Below are 14,431 nucleotides of genomic sequence, written 5' to 3' on the forward strand. Positions count from 1 at the left end.
TTGCACACGTCACACCGTACGTGGATCTAGTGTTCATCTGCCGATCGTTCAGCGCGCTGTGTTTTAGGGACCCCCCTCTGTATTTTTCATGTGACTGTACATGCAAAATTGGTGCGCACTCTAAATTACGTTCAGAGGTGTTAAGTACTCTCTGCCAGCAAACGCCATTGGTGTGTCTGAGCCCAAAGATATTCAGAATACTGTTCACATGCATGCTCAGTGTGTGTGTGTGTGTGTGTGTGTGTGTGTGTGTGTGTGTGTGTGTGTGTGTGTGTGTGTGTGTATGTACGTGCTTATTATCCCCATTCAAAGAGATTAAAGTTAAAGACATTCACACCAACACACAATTATGTAATGGGAGGAAAAATGTTAATACACACATAGAGGAATGTTAATAACAAGGTCCACAGTGTTGAACACAAGCCCAGAGAACGCTCTCTTTCTGTGGAGGCAATTGACTCTGGTGTGTGCCAACCTCAAGCAGTTTGCAGATTCAGGGGGCACAGTAGGGCCACCTACCCACCCTCCCAGCCCAAATTAATATTTTACCTCGAACACTGCAGCAGCTTAATATTTTACCTCGAACACTGAAGCAGATGCAAACTCCTTCTGTGCTCTTTTGTTTTTGCGTGAGGCTACATCAAGTTTCCCAGGGAAGCTGGGAAGCGAGGGGTAGCTGTGAACCCAGCTGTAGCCAATTGCATGATTGTGTTTATGAGTCTGTTATTACAGAATGTGAAACAATATTGTGTATGTTAACTATGGCTAACTATTGCATGATTGTGTTCATGAGGTGTATGTTTACTGCTTTTCATTAAATCATGTATGGCAAAAAATATTCTTATGGCCTGAAATACATGTTAATCATATGGGCAGAATATTGTAGCCAAGGCCTATATGAATTCGTTAATATGGGTATATAAAGTGTGGTGCCTTGAAAGCGCCTCAGCTACAGCATTTGTTTGTCTGAAATGGTACAGTATGGCTTTTTAAATGCCGCCACGAAACCTTCTCTGGAGATAGTTTCAAGCGCCACTGAAGGGCCATACTTGTCGGTAGAGGAATGCCGCTTCTTGAAGCGGGGCTAAAGTCCATCACTAGGCAACCAAAACTGTCAATCAAATTGTCTCGAGCTCCCTGCAAGCGGCCTGCCTCTCCGCTGACTGCGCGCAGACCACTCACTCATAAAAAGTACTTTGAAGTTCGTTAAATACAATGACTTTTAGTGGAAAGACAACACATCTACCCTACCATTATTCTGCCATACCAAGCAAAAAGGCAGTAACTGCTCATTTGGTCGAAAATGAGTTAATGTAATTTTTTATACATTAAATACATGCTTAATTATGTGGACAAGTATACTGCCTCTATTGTATTGCGTTTGGGAGAAAATTGGGCTCATATTAGGAGTAACTGCATAAAGTTACTGTGAAACCAAGGTAAATAAAAGCAATTTTTCTCAGTTCCACGATATGCTAGGTCGGGCAGTGTTGTTGTCAGGGAAACAAAACCGAACATTCCATGCCAGAGGAGAATTTTACTACCTGAAAAGGTACAGATGCTTCTGATGCGGCACTGTTTTTTTTATTGTCTGAAAGGTTATAAATTGTTGCGATCGACCCGTTAATGTAAAGGCGTCTTATGTATGAAAATTGTTCGGTTAACTTGGAGATAATGCCGTCAGTGAGGGTTATGCGACCTCGGCATTCGAAAGCATCATATTTGGTGCACTTCTAGAAGGACTTATTTGCGGTCTGTCGTTCCAGTTTGTTGGTGTAGCTTTCATGCGCCGGGATATTTTTCCACGTACAGAGGATACATTCGGGTTCCATTGCCTGTTCTGCTCCTCTGAGAATATGAATAATGAGGGTAGCAGTGCAAGATTATTTTAAGCAGAATATTTGGATTATTAGCATAAGAAAGACTTGCAATTCGATTGCTGGACTTGCAATTCATAGCCATCCATCCAATCTTTTTTTAATTGAAATGTCGGCCTTTTACGAGATACATTTTTTCTGCATTAAATGTTTTATTTTCATAACTGATGAGTTATGCTATAACCTATAGATAACATTCTGCTCATATGAACACATTTATTTTAGGCCATATAAAGAAAAGCTATGCATGATGTAATGGCAAGTATCAAACAAAAACCACATTGTTTCACATTCTTTAATAAAAGACTCAAACAGAAATAGGCTATATAGCTGGCTTAACAGTTTCCCTGCCAAATAGGCCTATAAGGAAACTAGATGTATATCGACAACATTGAGTGAGCGAGAGGGTCTCTGCTAGGTGTAGTACCTTCCACAAACAGTTTTGCTCTGAAAAAAGACAGTAAGCCTCCCAGTGTGGAGCTCTGGTGAACTCAGAGCGTCACACTTCAAACCATTGAGATATACAACATTCTAATTCCAATCCATTTCTATGCATCCTGTTGGTGAGGTGCTCCAGAGCCAGCCAATTAGCCTACACCTGAGCAGTGCCTCACCTCTGTCTCCAGGGAGGTCCTGGGAGCCTGAGTGTTGGTCCCACCCGGTCTGTGTCTCTGCCTCGTTGGTCCTATGGGAAACATGGAAGACTGTCATTATTTTGAAAATAAATGTCCCATTTGAACAGGGATTAATGGGAACATCCACTCAGTCATTCTGAGGACTTTCCTTGCAATAAAAAAACAAGAGTGATGACAGACTTTAAGCTCTCTAATAAAAGGACCTTTTTATAAGTAGTTCAAGCACATTCACAGTCTCACACAAACCAACTGCACAAATGTGGATATAGTAAAAACACACATATGGTGATCAAACACACACACACACTTTCCTGGTCAGCGTCAACATTCCAATTGGTTCCCTTCTGGCCTATACGAGGTCCAGAGGTGATTATCAACACTTGTTATAACCCTCACCCAATCAAAGTCAACTATACTGGCTGTTCTCCAGACACGCCCTCCTTTTTCTCTAGCCTGATAAACTCTCCCTTTTCTTCTTCTCTAGGCCGTCATTGTAAATAAGAATATGTTATTAACTAACTTTCCTAGTTAAATAAAAGTTAAATAAAAAAATGATCCTCCATCCCCGTTTTCTCCATTTCCCACATCCAGCACCCTGTTCCCCCTTCCAGTCCTCTTCCAAACCCTTCCATCACCAACCCCTCCTCTACCCCTTACCATCCCCATTCCTCCACTACCTCCCATTCTTTCTTCCCATCATGCTCATAATTTCGCCTGGTTCCCTGCCCGTGAACGTGCTACATGTTCCTAGCTCCGTGCTCAGCACCAGAAGTCCACCCAGCCCGAGGGCAGAGGGAGGCTGTGTTCTGAGTGCCAGCAGCCCAGCTCTGTGCCACAGCCATGGGAAGGATGGGAGGAAGGATGGGGCCCGCCAGTGGAGCCAGCACCCAGCCAAGCAGGGATTTAACCTAATTATGTTCCAGTCTGAGTGGAATGGGCATGAAGCTCCTCTCTCCTGCTACAGCCAGACTAACGTACATGCACCAAATCAAGGGATGCTTAGGGGAGGTTGGGGAATGAAAAACATCCTTCAATTCAGCCAAGCTTTATTCCCCCCAGCCCAGTCATTTGTTTGTTCAATTGTTTGGTCTATCCTTTCCAAATATATGGAGAGTAAGACAACACCAAAGGGATAGAGCAAGGTAACAGAACCTCATGTGAACTGATTGATGTGTGTGTGTGTATATGTGTGTGTGTGTGTGCACGCGCACGCTTGTGCTCACCTGTAAGTCTGGTTCCTCTGCTCTGTATAATGAGAACAGACTCTGTCCAACAATGCTGAGAAGTGCCGCCCACTCCCAGACTCCTCTGCTCTAGGGAACGATCGAAACAGAAAGTCTTGGATAGGAGAGCGCTCTGGAGAAGCTGCAGGATAAAGCTGGATATAGACAGGTTTTCAGTTACTGGGAATACAGACACTCTAAATAACATGATTACAATCTGGAACCACTGTAAGTGTTCTGTAGCATTGATTACATTATGCTTTTCAATTAATCTGGTTATATTCTATACAGTGCATTCGGAAAGTACTCAGACCCCTTCCCCTTTTCCACATTTTATTACGTTACAGCCTTATTCCAAAATGGATTATATCAATGTTTCCCCTCATCAATCTACACACAATACCCCATATTGACAAAGCGAAAACAGGTTTAGAAATGTTTGCAAATGTATTACAAATAAAAAACTGAAAAACCTTATTTACATAAGTATTTAGACCCTTTACTATGAGGCTCAAAATTGAGCTCAGGTGCATCCTGTTTCCATTGATCATACTTGAGATGTTTCTACAACTTGATTGGAGTCCACCTGTGGTAAATTCAATTGATTGGACATGATTTGGAAAGGCACACACAGATGTCTATATAAGGTCCCACAGTTCCCAGTGCATATCAGAGCAAAAACCAAGCCATGAAGTCGAAAGAATTGTCCGTAGAGCTCCGAGACAGGATTGTGTCGAGGCACAGATCTGGGGAAGGGTACCAAAAAATGTCTGCATCATTGAAGGTCTTCAAGAACACAGTGGCCGACACCATTCTTTAATGGAATAAGTTTTGAACCACCAAGACTCTTCCTAGGGCTGGACGCCAGGCCAAACTGAGCAATCAGGTGAAAAGGGCCTTGGTCAGGGAGGTGACCAAGAACCCGATGGTCACTCTGACAGAACTCCGGAGTTCATCTGTGGAGATGGGAGAACCTTCCAGAAGGACAACCATCTCTGCAGCACTCCACCAATCAGGCCTTTATGGTAGTGGCCAGACGGAAGCAACTCCTCAGTAAAAGGCACATGACAGCCCGCTTGGAGTTTGCCAAAAGGCACCTAAAGGACTCTCGAACCATGAGAAATAAGATTCTCTGGTCTAATGAAACTCTTTGGCCTGAATGACAAGCGTTACATCTGGAGGAAACCAGGCACCGCTCATCACCTGGCCAATTCCATCCCTACAGTGAAGCATGGTGGTGGCAGCATCATGCTGTGGCAGGGACTGGGAGACTCGTCAGGATCAAGGGAAAGATGAACGGAGCAAAGTACAGAGAGAGATCCTTGATGAAAACCTGCTCCAGAGCGCTCAGGACCTCAGACTGGGGTGAAGGTTTACCTTCCAACAGGACAACAACCCTAAGCACACAGCCAAGACAATGCAGGAGTGGCTTTGGGACAAGTCTCTGAATGTCCTTGAGTGGCCCAGCCAGAGCCGGGACTTGAACCCGACCAAACATCTCTGGAAAGACCAGAAAATGGCTGTGCAGCGACGCTCCCCATCCAACCTGACAGAGCTTGAGAGGATACCGTCATACCCAAGAAGACTCGAGGCTGTAATCGCTGCCAAAGGTGCTTCAACAAAGTACTGAGTAAAGGGTCTTATGTACTTATGTAAATGTGATATTTCAGTTTAAAAAATGTTATACATTTGCACAAATTTCTAAAAACCTGTTTTTGCTTTGTCATTATGGGGTATTGTGTGTAGATTGATGAGGGGAAAAAATGATTTTCGAATAAGGCTGTAACATGACAAAATGTGGAAAAAGTGAATGGGTCTGAAAACTTTCCGAATGCACTATAACAGAGGGTAATGTGGAATAGAGGTGTACCAGATCAAATGGCCCTGGTGTCCTCAGCTGACGGAGGAACTGGAGGAGGAGGAGAGTCTGGTGTTCTGGTAGACAGAGACCGTATGTCCCCCCACAACCACCATACTGACCAGAAACACACAAAACAAATTGTGAAGGTTAATGGAATTATAATATCCATAAAACTTTCTCTCTGAAATTGTCATGTTAAAAGGAGTCCATTGTCATTGCCCTCATAGCATTGAGTGCTTTATTAAGTTAAACACGGTTGTTTAGTACCCTCTGTCCATCGTCTGTCTCAGTGTGTGAAGGGCTCTTCAGACTGGCCAGTCCACTGTGTGCTGGGAGCAGGAAGAGAAGAGCATCTTCCAGGATGAACTCTTTTGTGATCTGTCCGTCAAACCCTGGGTCCCTCAGCCCATCAAAGTGCAGGTCAGTCTCAGCCTTTCAGACAGAGATTAAGGGAAACTTTTAGCAATGGCTTTCATTAAGGGACTGTACTGAGAGTAAGCACGTTCTGCCACCTAGTGGATACATTAGTTATCTTAATACCTTAGGAAATGTATGAATGGATGCCAACACAATGACCTGCTCCCTTCCCTCTACCCTGACTCACACTTAGAGGTATGAAAGTATTGGAGAGGTGTAAGCAATGAGTGGAATTCAAGGAAGGAATTAGTCACATTAAACCGAGACATGTTGCTCTTCCTAAGATGAGTACATGGAACAGGCAATACCGCCTATAGAAGGAAATATCATCATGTTTATTGGTGGCTCGGGTTATAGGAGTGGAACCAATGGACACCATGTTTGGAATCTGGAAAAAGGGGAAGGCATCTCTGGGTCAAACCAATTCAAATACTTCAAGGCAGGCCCTTTAAGTGTAATGGTTTTTATAACGTGACTAGTTGTATCACTCAGCAGTGTGCATGCGTGGGTATGTGCGTGTGTGAGTGCACATGTGTGTTTGTATGCAACCCACATGTATGCAGCACAGCAGCTAAAATACTGACTCTCTCTTCTCTGCTCAACTCTGAAGTTACACTACATGACCAAACGTATGTGGACACCTGCTCGTCGAACATCTCATTCCATAATCATGAGCATTAATATCTAGTTGGTCCTCCCTTTGCTGCTAGAACAGCCTCCACTCTTCTGGGAAGGCTTTCCACTAGATGTTGGAACATTACTTCTATTTAGCCACAAGAGCATTAGTGAGGTCGGGCACTGATGTTGGGCGATTAGGCCTGGCTCACAGTCGGCGTTCCAATTCATTCCAAAGGTGTTCGATGGGGTTGAGGTCAGGGCTTTGTGTATGCCAGTCAAGTTCTTCCACACCGATCTGAACAAACCATTTCTGTATGGACCTCGCTTTCTGCACATAGTCATGCTGAAACAGGAAAGGGCCTTCCCCAAACCGTTGCCACAAAGTTAGAAGCACAGAATCGTCTAGAATGTCATTGTATGCTGTAGCGTTAAGATTTCCCTTTACTGGAACTAAGGGGCCTAACCCAAACCATGAAAAGTAGCCCCAGTCCATTATTCCTCCTCCACCAAACTTTACAGTTGGCACTATGCATTGGGGCAGGTAGCGTTCTCCTGGCATCCGCCAAACCCAGATTCGTTCGTCGGACTGCCAGATGGTAAAGCGTGATTCATCACTCCAATGGCGGCGAGCTTTACACCAGCCAGCCGACGTGGTAAACTTAGGCTTGTGTGCTTCTGCTCGGCCATGGAAACCCATTTCATGAAGCTCCCGACGAACAGTTCTTGTGCTGACGTTGTTTCCAGAGGCCGTTTGGAACTCAGTAGTGAGTGTTGCAAATGAGGACAGACGATTTTTACGCGCTACGCGCTTCAGCACTCGGCGGCCCCATTCTGTGAGCTTGTGTGACCTACCACTTCGCGGCTGAACCGTTGTTACTCTTAGAAGTTTCCACTTCACAATAACAGCACTTACACTTGACTGGGGAAGCTATAGCAGGGCAGACATTTGACGAACTGACTTGTTGGAAAGGTGGCATCCTATGACGGTGCCACATTGAAAGTCACTGAGCTCTACAGTAAGGCCATTATACTGCCAATGTTTGTCTATGGAGATTGCATGGCTGTGTGCGCAAGCTGTCAGCAACGGGTGAGGCTGAAATAGCTGAATCCACTCATTTGAAGGGGTGTCCATGTACCTTTTTATATATAACGTATGTTGCTGTCTTTGAATGAAGCTGGTATCACAGTCTTATGGCGCCACCTAGTGACTACTTTAAAAAAACATCAGTAGAGACCGGCTACAGTAGCAATGTGCCGACCCAGCAATAACCCCCTCTTACCTTCACTATGACAGGTAGAAGGGAACCACTGAACTGAAGAGTGAATGTCATCAGCTGGAAACACAGGAGACACCACCTACAGGAGAAACAGTCACATAGAATAGTGACAAATCAGAATGATGCACAGAGATTAATAATTGAACAGTTGTGAGGTTGATCCGAGGCTGGCTAACCTGTGCCGAGAGCTAGGCTCCTCATTGGTCAATGCTGCCACCCTCAACACCTGACCTATGACCTCCTTCACATGGTCCAATGCCTCGTGGGACGCAACAGGACCCAGCTGCTGGAGAAGAAAGGGCTTGAGCTGCGAGAGAGCGATGAAGAGAAGGAGAAAGCGAGGGTGAAAAAAAGAAAGACACAAAGAGTGAGAGAGAAAAAGCGATAGAGAAAGAGAGAGGGGGGATAAAGAAGAAGTGTTGTCAGTGTTAAAAAAGTCTGAAGAAGTTAAAGTCTGTACCCAGCAGAGTTGGATAGATTCCAACTTAATTATAACACCTCAATATCAGTCAAGACAATAACTGATTTGCGCTCGTATGGAGAGATTCCATGTAAATGTAATATGCTTACACACAAAATCTTTTCATGTCACACGATTTTTGAAACCTCTCACTCAAAGTGCAAAACTACACACCAAATATCCAAAACCATAAGCTATTTCTCAGCCTTCGACTCAGTTGTCAATTGCATAAAACACTTTTTTCAAAATACTACACACAATTCTCTAACTAAAACACAAAAATCTAACAGGAAGTGACTTGCTTTCCTTTTCCAAACACAACCAATCAAAATGCTACACTTATTCACCAGGTCACACACACACTCCTCACATGTGCAAACACTAATTGCTTAACTGATCACTAACCAATCACTGCTTTACTGTAGTATAGGCCTATAAATAGGTCAAAGGTCAGATTACCTCTTTTGAACAATGGATGCCAACAATGGACAGAGAGCAAGATGAGGAGGAGGAGGAGGAGGAGGAGGAGGAGGAGGAGGAGAAGGAGAAGGAGGAGAAGGAGAAGGAGAAGGAGGAGAAGGCGGAGAAGGCGGAGAAGGAGGAGAAGGCGGAGAAGGCGACAAGGGCAAAGAAGAGAAGGAAGGAGAGCCATCTCTGAGATTAGGGCAACACTTGTTGATCAACCACGGTTTGACCATGAGAGAGGCTGGACTGAGAGTCCAGCCCAACTTGAGTCGATTTACAGTGGCGTCCATAATTCGAACCTTCAGAAATGAGAACAGGTATGCAACTACCTAATGACTATTTTAGCATTACAGTAATGTACTGTAAAATACGTATGACTGCATAGTATTGCATAAACATTTGTAACTCTAAGCCATCCATTTACTGCACTGCATTGAATGAGGTTGGTTATCATGCTGTACTACCTTTTTTTTGTACATTGTTTACAGTTCCTATGCTGAACACATACTGTGTTTGAATTCTGTACAGAGTGGAAAGGCAAAGACCTCATGGAGGACGAGGACGCTTGTTTACAGATGTACAAGAGACTGCAATTATAAATATGGTTTTGGCCAACAATGCAATTAGGATTCGAGAGATAAGAGAGCATATCTTGAATAATGACACCATATTTAACAACCTCAATGCTGTAAGCCTGTCGACCATACAATGCATCCTCCAACGGCACCGGGTGACGATGAAACAACTTTACAAGGTGCCATTTGAGAGAAACTCTTGACAGAGTCAAGAATATGCGACATGACTTTGTAGAGGTATGTATGCAACACTACTTCCAGTACTTCAGACATACCATATTTACTCATCTGTATATCCTTTTGTCTGTTAGAGAGTATTGGAGCTGGATGCCCATGTAATTCGCCATTAATTTATTTATGTGGATGAGGTTGGCTTCAACGTCACCAAAACCAGGCGCCGCGGAAGAAATGTAATAGGACAGAGGGCAATTACCAATGTCCCTGGACAGCGTGCGGGTAATATAACTGTGCTGCCATCACTCAAAACGGGGTCCTCCCTCAGAATGCCACACTGGCCATATGCTCACTTTTCTGGATGCAATTTACACAATGCTTGTCCCTGATCCAGATCAGGAGCCTGCTAGATTTGTGGTTTTATGGGACAATGTTAGTTTTCACCGGGCTGTTCTGGTCCAAAACTGGTTTGCCACCCATCCCACAATTTGTAGTTTTGTACCTACCCCCATATTCACCATTTCTAAATCCCATAGAGGAATTCTTCTCAGCCTGGCGCTGGAAAGTGTATGATCGCCAACCCTATGCCCGCATGCCGCTTCTCCAGGCAATGGAGGACGCATGTGGGGACATAGAGGTTGGATACGCCATGCTACGAGATGCTTCCCTCGATGTTTTGGCAAGAGAACCTATCTTGTGATGTGGACGAATTATTGTGGCCAGATCCAGCCCGGAGAAGAGATGAAGCTTAGCACTGGTGACACTACCAATTCCTGGACTGCCCCCCCGGGACCCCCCACACACACAATTGTGTTCTTTACTGTATTCTAAAGAATATGCTTTTGGTTTACATATGTTTATGGTTTTGTTGTATGCTACTGTATACAACAGTAACGTTTGGCCTAATAAATATTTTCTGTTTCTACATTGCATTGGTGTTTACAGTGTACTTGTTACCCCTCTCAGCAGATTACTTTCACTGTAGAACATTGTATTGAAATGTAGATATAAGCCTATGAAAGACCAAAGAGCTTTAGATTTAGAACAACAGTGTTTACATGGTATATCCAAAAATGTACTATTATGAAAGCAGTGTTTGCCATTTGATGCAAATGCTTCATTCTGACATGTGTTTATGGCATTTTGAATGCAGTGTTACATTTTGAAGGAGAAGTGAGGCATTTTGTGTGTGCAGTTTTGGGAATTGTGTGTAGAGTTTTGAAAACGTGTGTAAGCAGTTGGGGAAAAAACGAATACTCTGTTCCAACAGGTGGCAGTAATAGTCCACATTCACTAATCCACAACCCCAGCTTTCATATGACAGAAAACGCCAACCACTCTCTCACTCAGTCCCATCACATATTACATCTAATAGATGTAATCTAGTTAGATTACATTTCATCTGACAGAGACAGATTTCATTTGAGATAATCCCAATAGTGTGCCAGTGAGTGATGGTTGGCCAGGGTTGGGAATCAGGCATTACTGTGCTCAAATCCGAAGCATGTGGTGTGGTTGGCTACTCCACAACCACACATGCACGGGCATACACGCACGAACACACACTATTAACAGGGCCTTTTAAAAAGGGACGGGGAGTCTCCGGAGACAACATCAGGGCAGTAGGATCAGGACGTTCAGAGCTCCAGATATTTGGCATGGTTTTGGTCATTTGGTGGCGCAGCTTTGAGTTTCAGAGACACGTAGATGTCAACGAGAGGTTAACTAGTCAGAAGAGATATGAGATTGGATAAGTCGGTAGTTGATTGGTATAACAGAGTGGAATGTTGGGTTATTGGAAAGGAACACTATGGCTTACTGTGTTTCTGCCACAGAGACAGTTCTGGCATTAGTTTTGTGTGTGGTGTGTTTGCGTTTGCACATGCTCCAATATTTCAGCATGTTTACGACCAAAGAAGCACAAAAACAACATTAGGCCTGAACGTAACTTTAAGAAATAACTGGAGAAAACAAATATCAAAAACATGTTCCACCATAGCTATATATCTAATCTATCCATTATACTGCATGTGCATCCACTGGGTCTGTTTGCAGCACAGTGTGAATTGAAAGCCCTAAGCTCATTTAGGAGCAATATGCTAGGAACATACTTAGCCAGTTACCACACAACCCTCCCACTACACAGCTGTAACAGCCTAATCAACACCACATGGAGAAAATACGCAGCACAAACATTCTGGAGAGAAGGAAGGAAGAAACGAGTTTTCTAAAAGGCATAGCTTAGTGTATAGCTTGAGATCTTTACTATGTTGACTGTAGGTCCAGCTTTATCAAGAACTCAGGGCTACATTCAATAAAATAGGTTATATATACACTACCGTTCAAAAGTTTGGGGTCACTTTGAAATGTCCTTGTTTTTGAAAGAAAGAAACCCCATTTTTGGATGAAGTATAGAGGTTCTGAGCATATAAACTACATCTAAGATTCTGGTCGCTGGATCTGAATGGAAACACTCTGCCTAGAAGGCCAGCATCCCGGAGTCGCCTCTTCACTGTTGACGTTGAGACTGGTGTTTGCGGGTACTATTTAATGAAGCTGCCAGTTGAGGACTTGTGAGGCGTCTGTTTCTCAAACTAGACACTGTAATGTACTTGCCCTCTTGCTCAGTTGTGCACCGGGGCCTCCCACTCCTCTTTATATTCTGGTTAGAGCCAGTTTGCGCTGTTCTATGAAGGGAGTAGCACATAGCGTTGTACAAGATCTTCAGTTTCTTGGCAATTTCTCGCATGGAATAACCTTCATTTCTCAGAATAAGAATAGACTGACGAGTTTCAGAAGAAAGTTCTTTTTTGTGGCCATTTTGAGCCTGTAATTGAACCCACAAATGCTGATGCTCCAGATACTCAACTAGTCTAAGAATGCCAGTTGTATTGCTTCTTTAATCAGAACAACAGTTTTCAGTTGTGCTAACATAATTGCAAAATGGTTTTCTAATGATCAATTGGCATTTTAAAATGATCAACTTGGATTAGCTAACACAACGTGCCATTAGAACACAGGAGTGATGGTAGCTGATAATGGGCCTCTGTACGCCTATGTAGTTATTCTATTACAAATCAGCCGTTTCCAGCTACAATAGTCATTTACATCATTAACAATGTCCACACTGTAGTTCTGATCATTTTGATGTTATTTTAATGGACAAAAAATGTGGTTCTCTTTCAAAAACAAGGACATTTCTAAGTGACCCCAAACTTTTGAACAGTAATATATATATATATATATACACACAAGTCAAAAGTTTGGATATACCTACTCATTGAATGGTTTTTCTTTATTTATACTATTTTCTACATTGTAGAATAATAGTGAAGACATCAAAACTATGAAATAACACATATGTAATCATGTAGCAATCAAAAAAGTGATAAACCGATTCTTCAAAGTAGCCACCCTTTGCCTTGATGACAGCTTTGCACACTCTTGGTATTCTCTCAACCAGCTTCATGAGGAATGCTTTTACAACAGTCTTGAAGGAGTTCCGACATATGCTGAGCACTTGTTGGCTGCACTTGTTGGCTGCTTCACTCGGCGGTCCAAACAATCTCAATTGGGTTGAGGTCGGGGGATTGTGGAGGCCACGTCATCTGATGGAGCACTCCAGCACTCTCCTTGGTCAAATAGCCCTTACACAGCCTGGAGGTGTGTTTGGGTCATTGTCTTGTTGAAAAACAAATGATATTCCCACTAAGTGCAAACCAGATAGGATGGCATATCGCTGCAGAATGCTGTGGTAGCCATGCTGGTTAAGTGTGCCTTGAATTCTAAATAAATCACAGACAGTGTCACCAGCAAAGCACCCTCACACCATCCCCACACCATCACGCCTCCATGCTTCACGGTGGGAACCACACATGCGGAGATCATCCGTTTACCTACTCTGCATCTCACAAAGACACAGCGGTTGGAACCAAAAATTTCAAATTTGGACTCATCAGCCCAAACGACAATTTTCCACCGGTCTAGTGTCCACTGATTGTGTTTTTTGGCCCAAGCAAGTCTTATTATTATTGTTGTCGTTTAGTAGTGGTTAATTTCCACTGTCGTGGACTGTCGTTTCTCTTTGCTTATTTGAGCTGTTCATGCCATAATATGGACTTCTTTTTTTACCAAATTTGGCTACTTCGATATACCACCCCTACCTTGTCACAACACAACTGATTGGCTCAAACACGTTAAGAAGGAAAGAAATTCCATAAATGAACTTTTAACAAGGCACACCTGTTAATTGAAATGCATTCCAGGTGACTACCTCATGAAGCTGGTTGAGAGTATGCCAAGAGTGTGCCAAGCTGTCATCAAGGCAAAAGGTGGCTACTTTGAAGAATCTCAAAAATAAAATATATTTTGATTTGTTAACACTTTTTCAGTTACTACTGTACATGATTCCATATGTTTTATTTCATAGTTTTGATGTCTTCACTATTATTCTAGTAGTAAAAATAAATGAGTAGGTGTGTCCAAACTTTTGACTGTGTCACAGCTGTCAAAAGGAGAGGACCAAGGTGCAGCGTGTGTGTAGTTCCACATTTTATTTAATCTGTGAAACTTTGCAATACATAAATAAACTGAATTGACAACACAACAAACCGTGACGCAGAGGAGAAACAAACACTACTCAAAAATAATCACCCACAAAACCCAGGAAGAAAAACCCCTACTTAAGTATGATCTCCAATTAGAGACAACGAGGACCAGCTGCCTCCAATTGGAGATCATCCCAAACAAACCAACATAGAAATACAAAAACTAGAACCTAAGAACATAGAAATAGAAAACATAGAAAACACAAAACACCCCCTGTCACGCCCTGACCTACTCTACCATA

At 43.1% G+C, this 14,431-nt stretch overlaps 1 protein-coding gene across 1 annotated transcript in view; it reads right to left on the reverse strand.

Moving 5' to 3' along the window:
* Positions 1-14,431, reverse strand: part of LOC106576170 (cadherin-like and PC-esterase domain-containing protein 1) — a 79,812-nt gene that overhangs the window by 34,926 nt on the left and 30,455 nt on the right. The window contains exons 7-12 of the mRNA XM_014153135.3: positions 8,085-8,215; positions 7,912-7,987; positions 5,864-6,028; positions 5,606-5,710; positions 3,736-3,890; positions 2,492-2,562 (exon numbers count right to left, since the gene is read on the reverse strand). Coding sequence (XP_014008610.2) covers positions 2,492-2,562; positions 3,736-3,890; positions 5,606-5,710; positions 5,864-6,028; positions 7,912-7,987; positions 8,085-8,215 — 703 coding nt within the window. The remainder of the gene's footprint in view (positions 1-2,491; positions 2,563-3,735; positions 3,891-5,605; positions 5,711-5,863; positions 6,029-7,911; positions 7,988-8,084; positions 8,216-14,431) is intronic.

The sequence above is a fragment of the Salmo salar genome, chromosome 17 (assembly GCF_965601325.2).
Source record: "Salmo salar chromosome 17, fSalSal1, whole genome shotgun sequence".
Classification (NCBI taxonomy): Eukaryota; Metazoa; Chordata; class Actinopteri; order Salmoniformes; family Salmonidae; genus Salmo; species Salmo salar.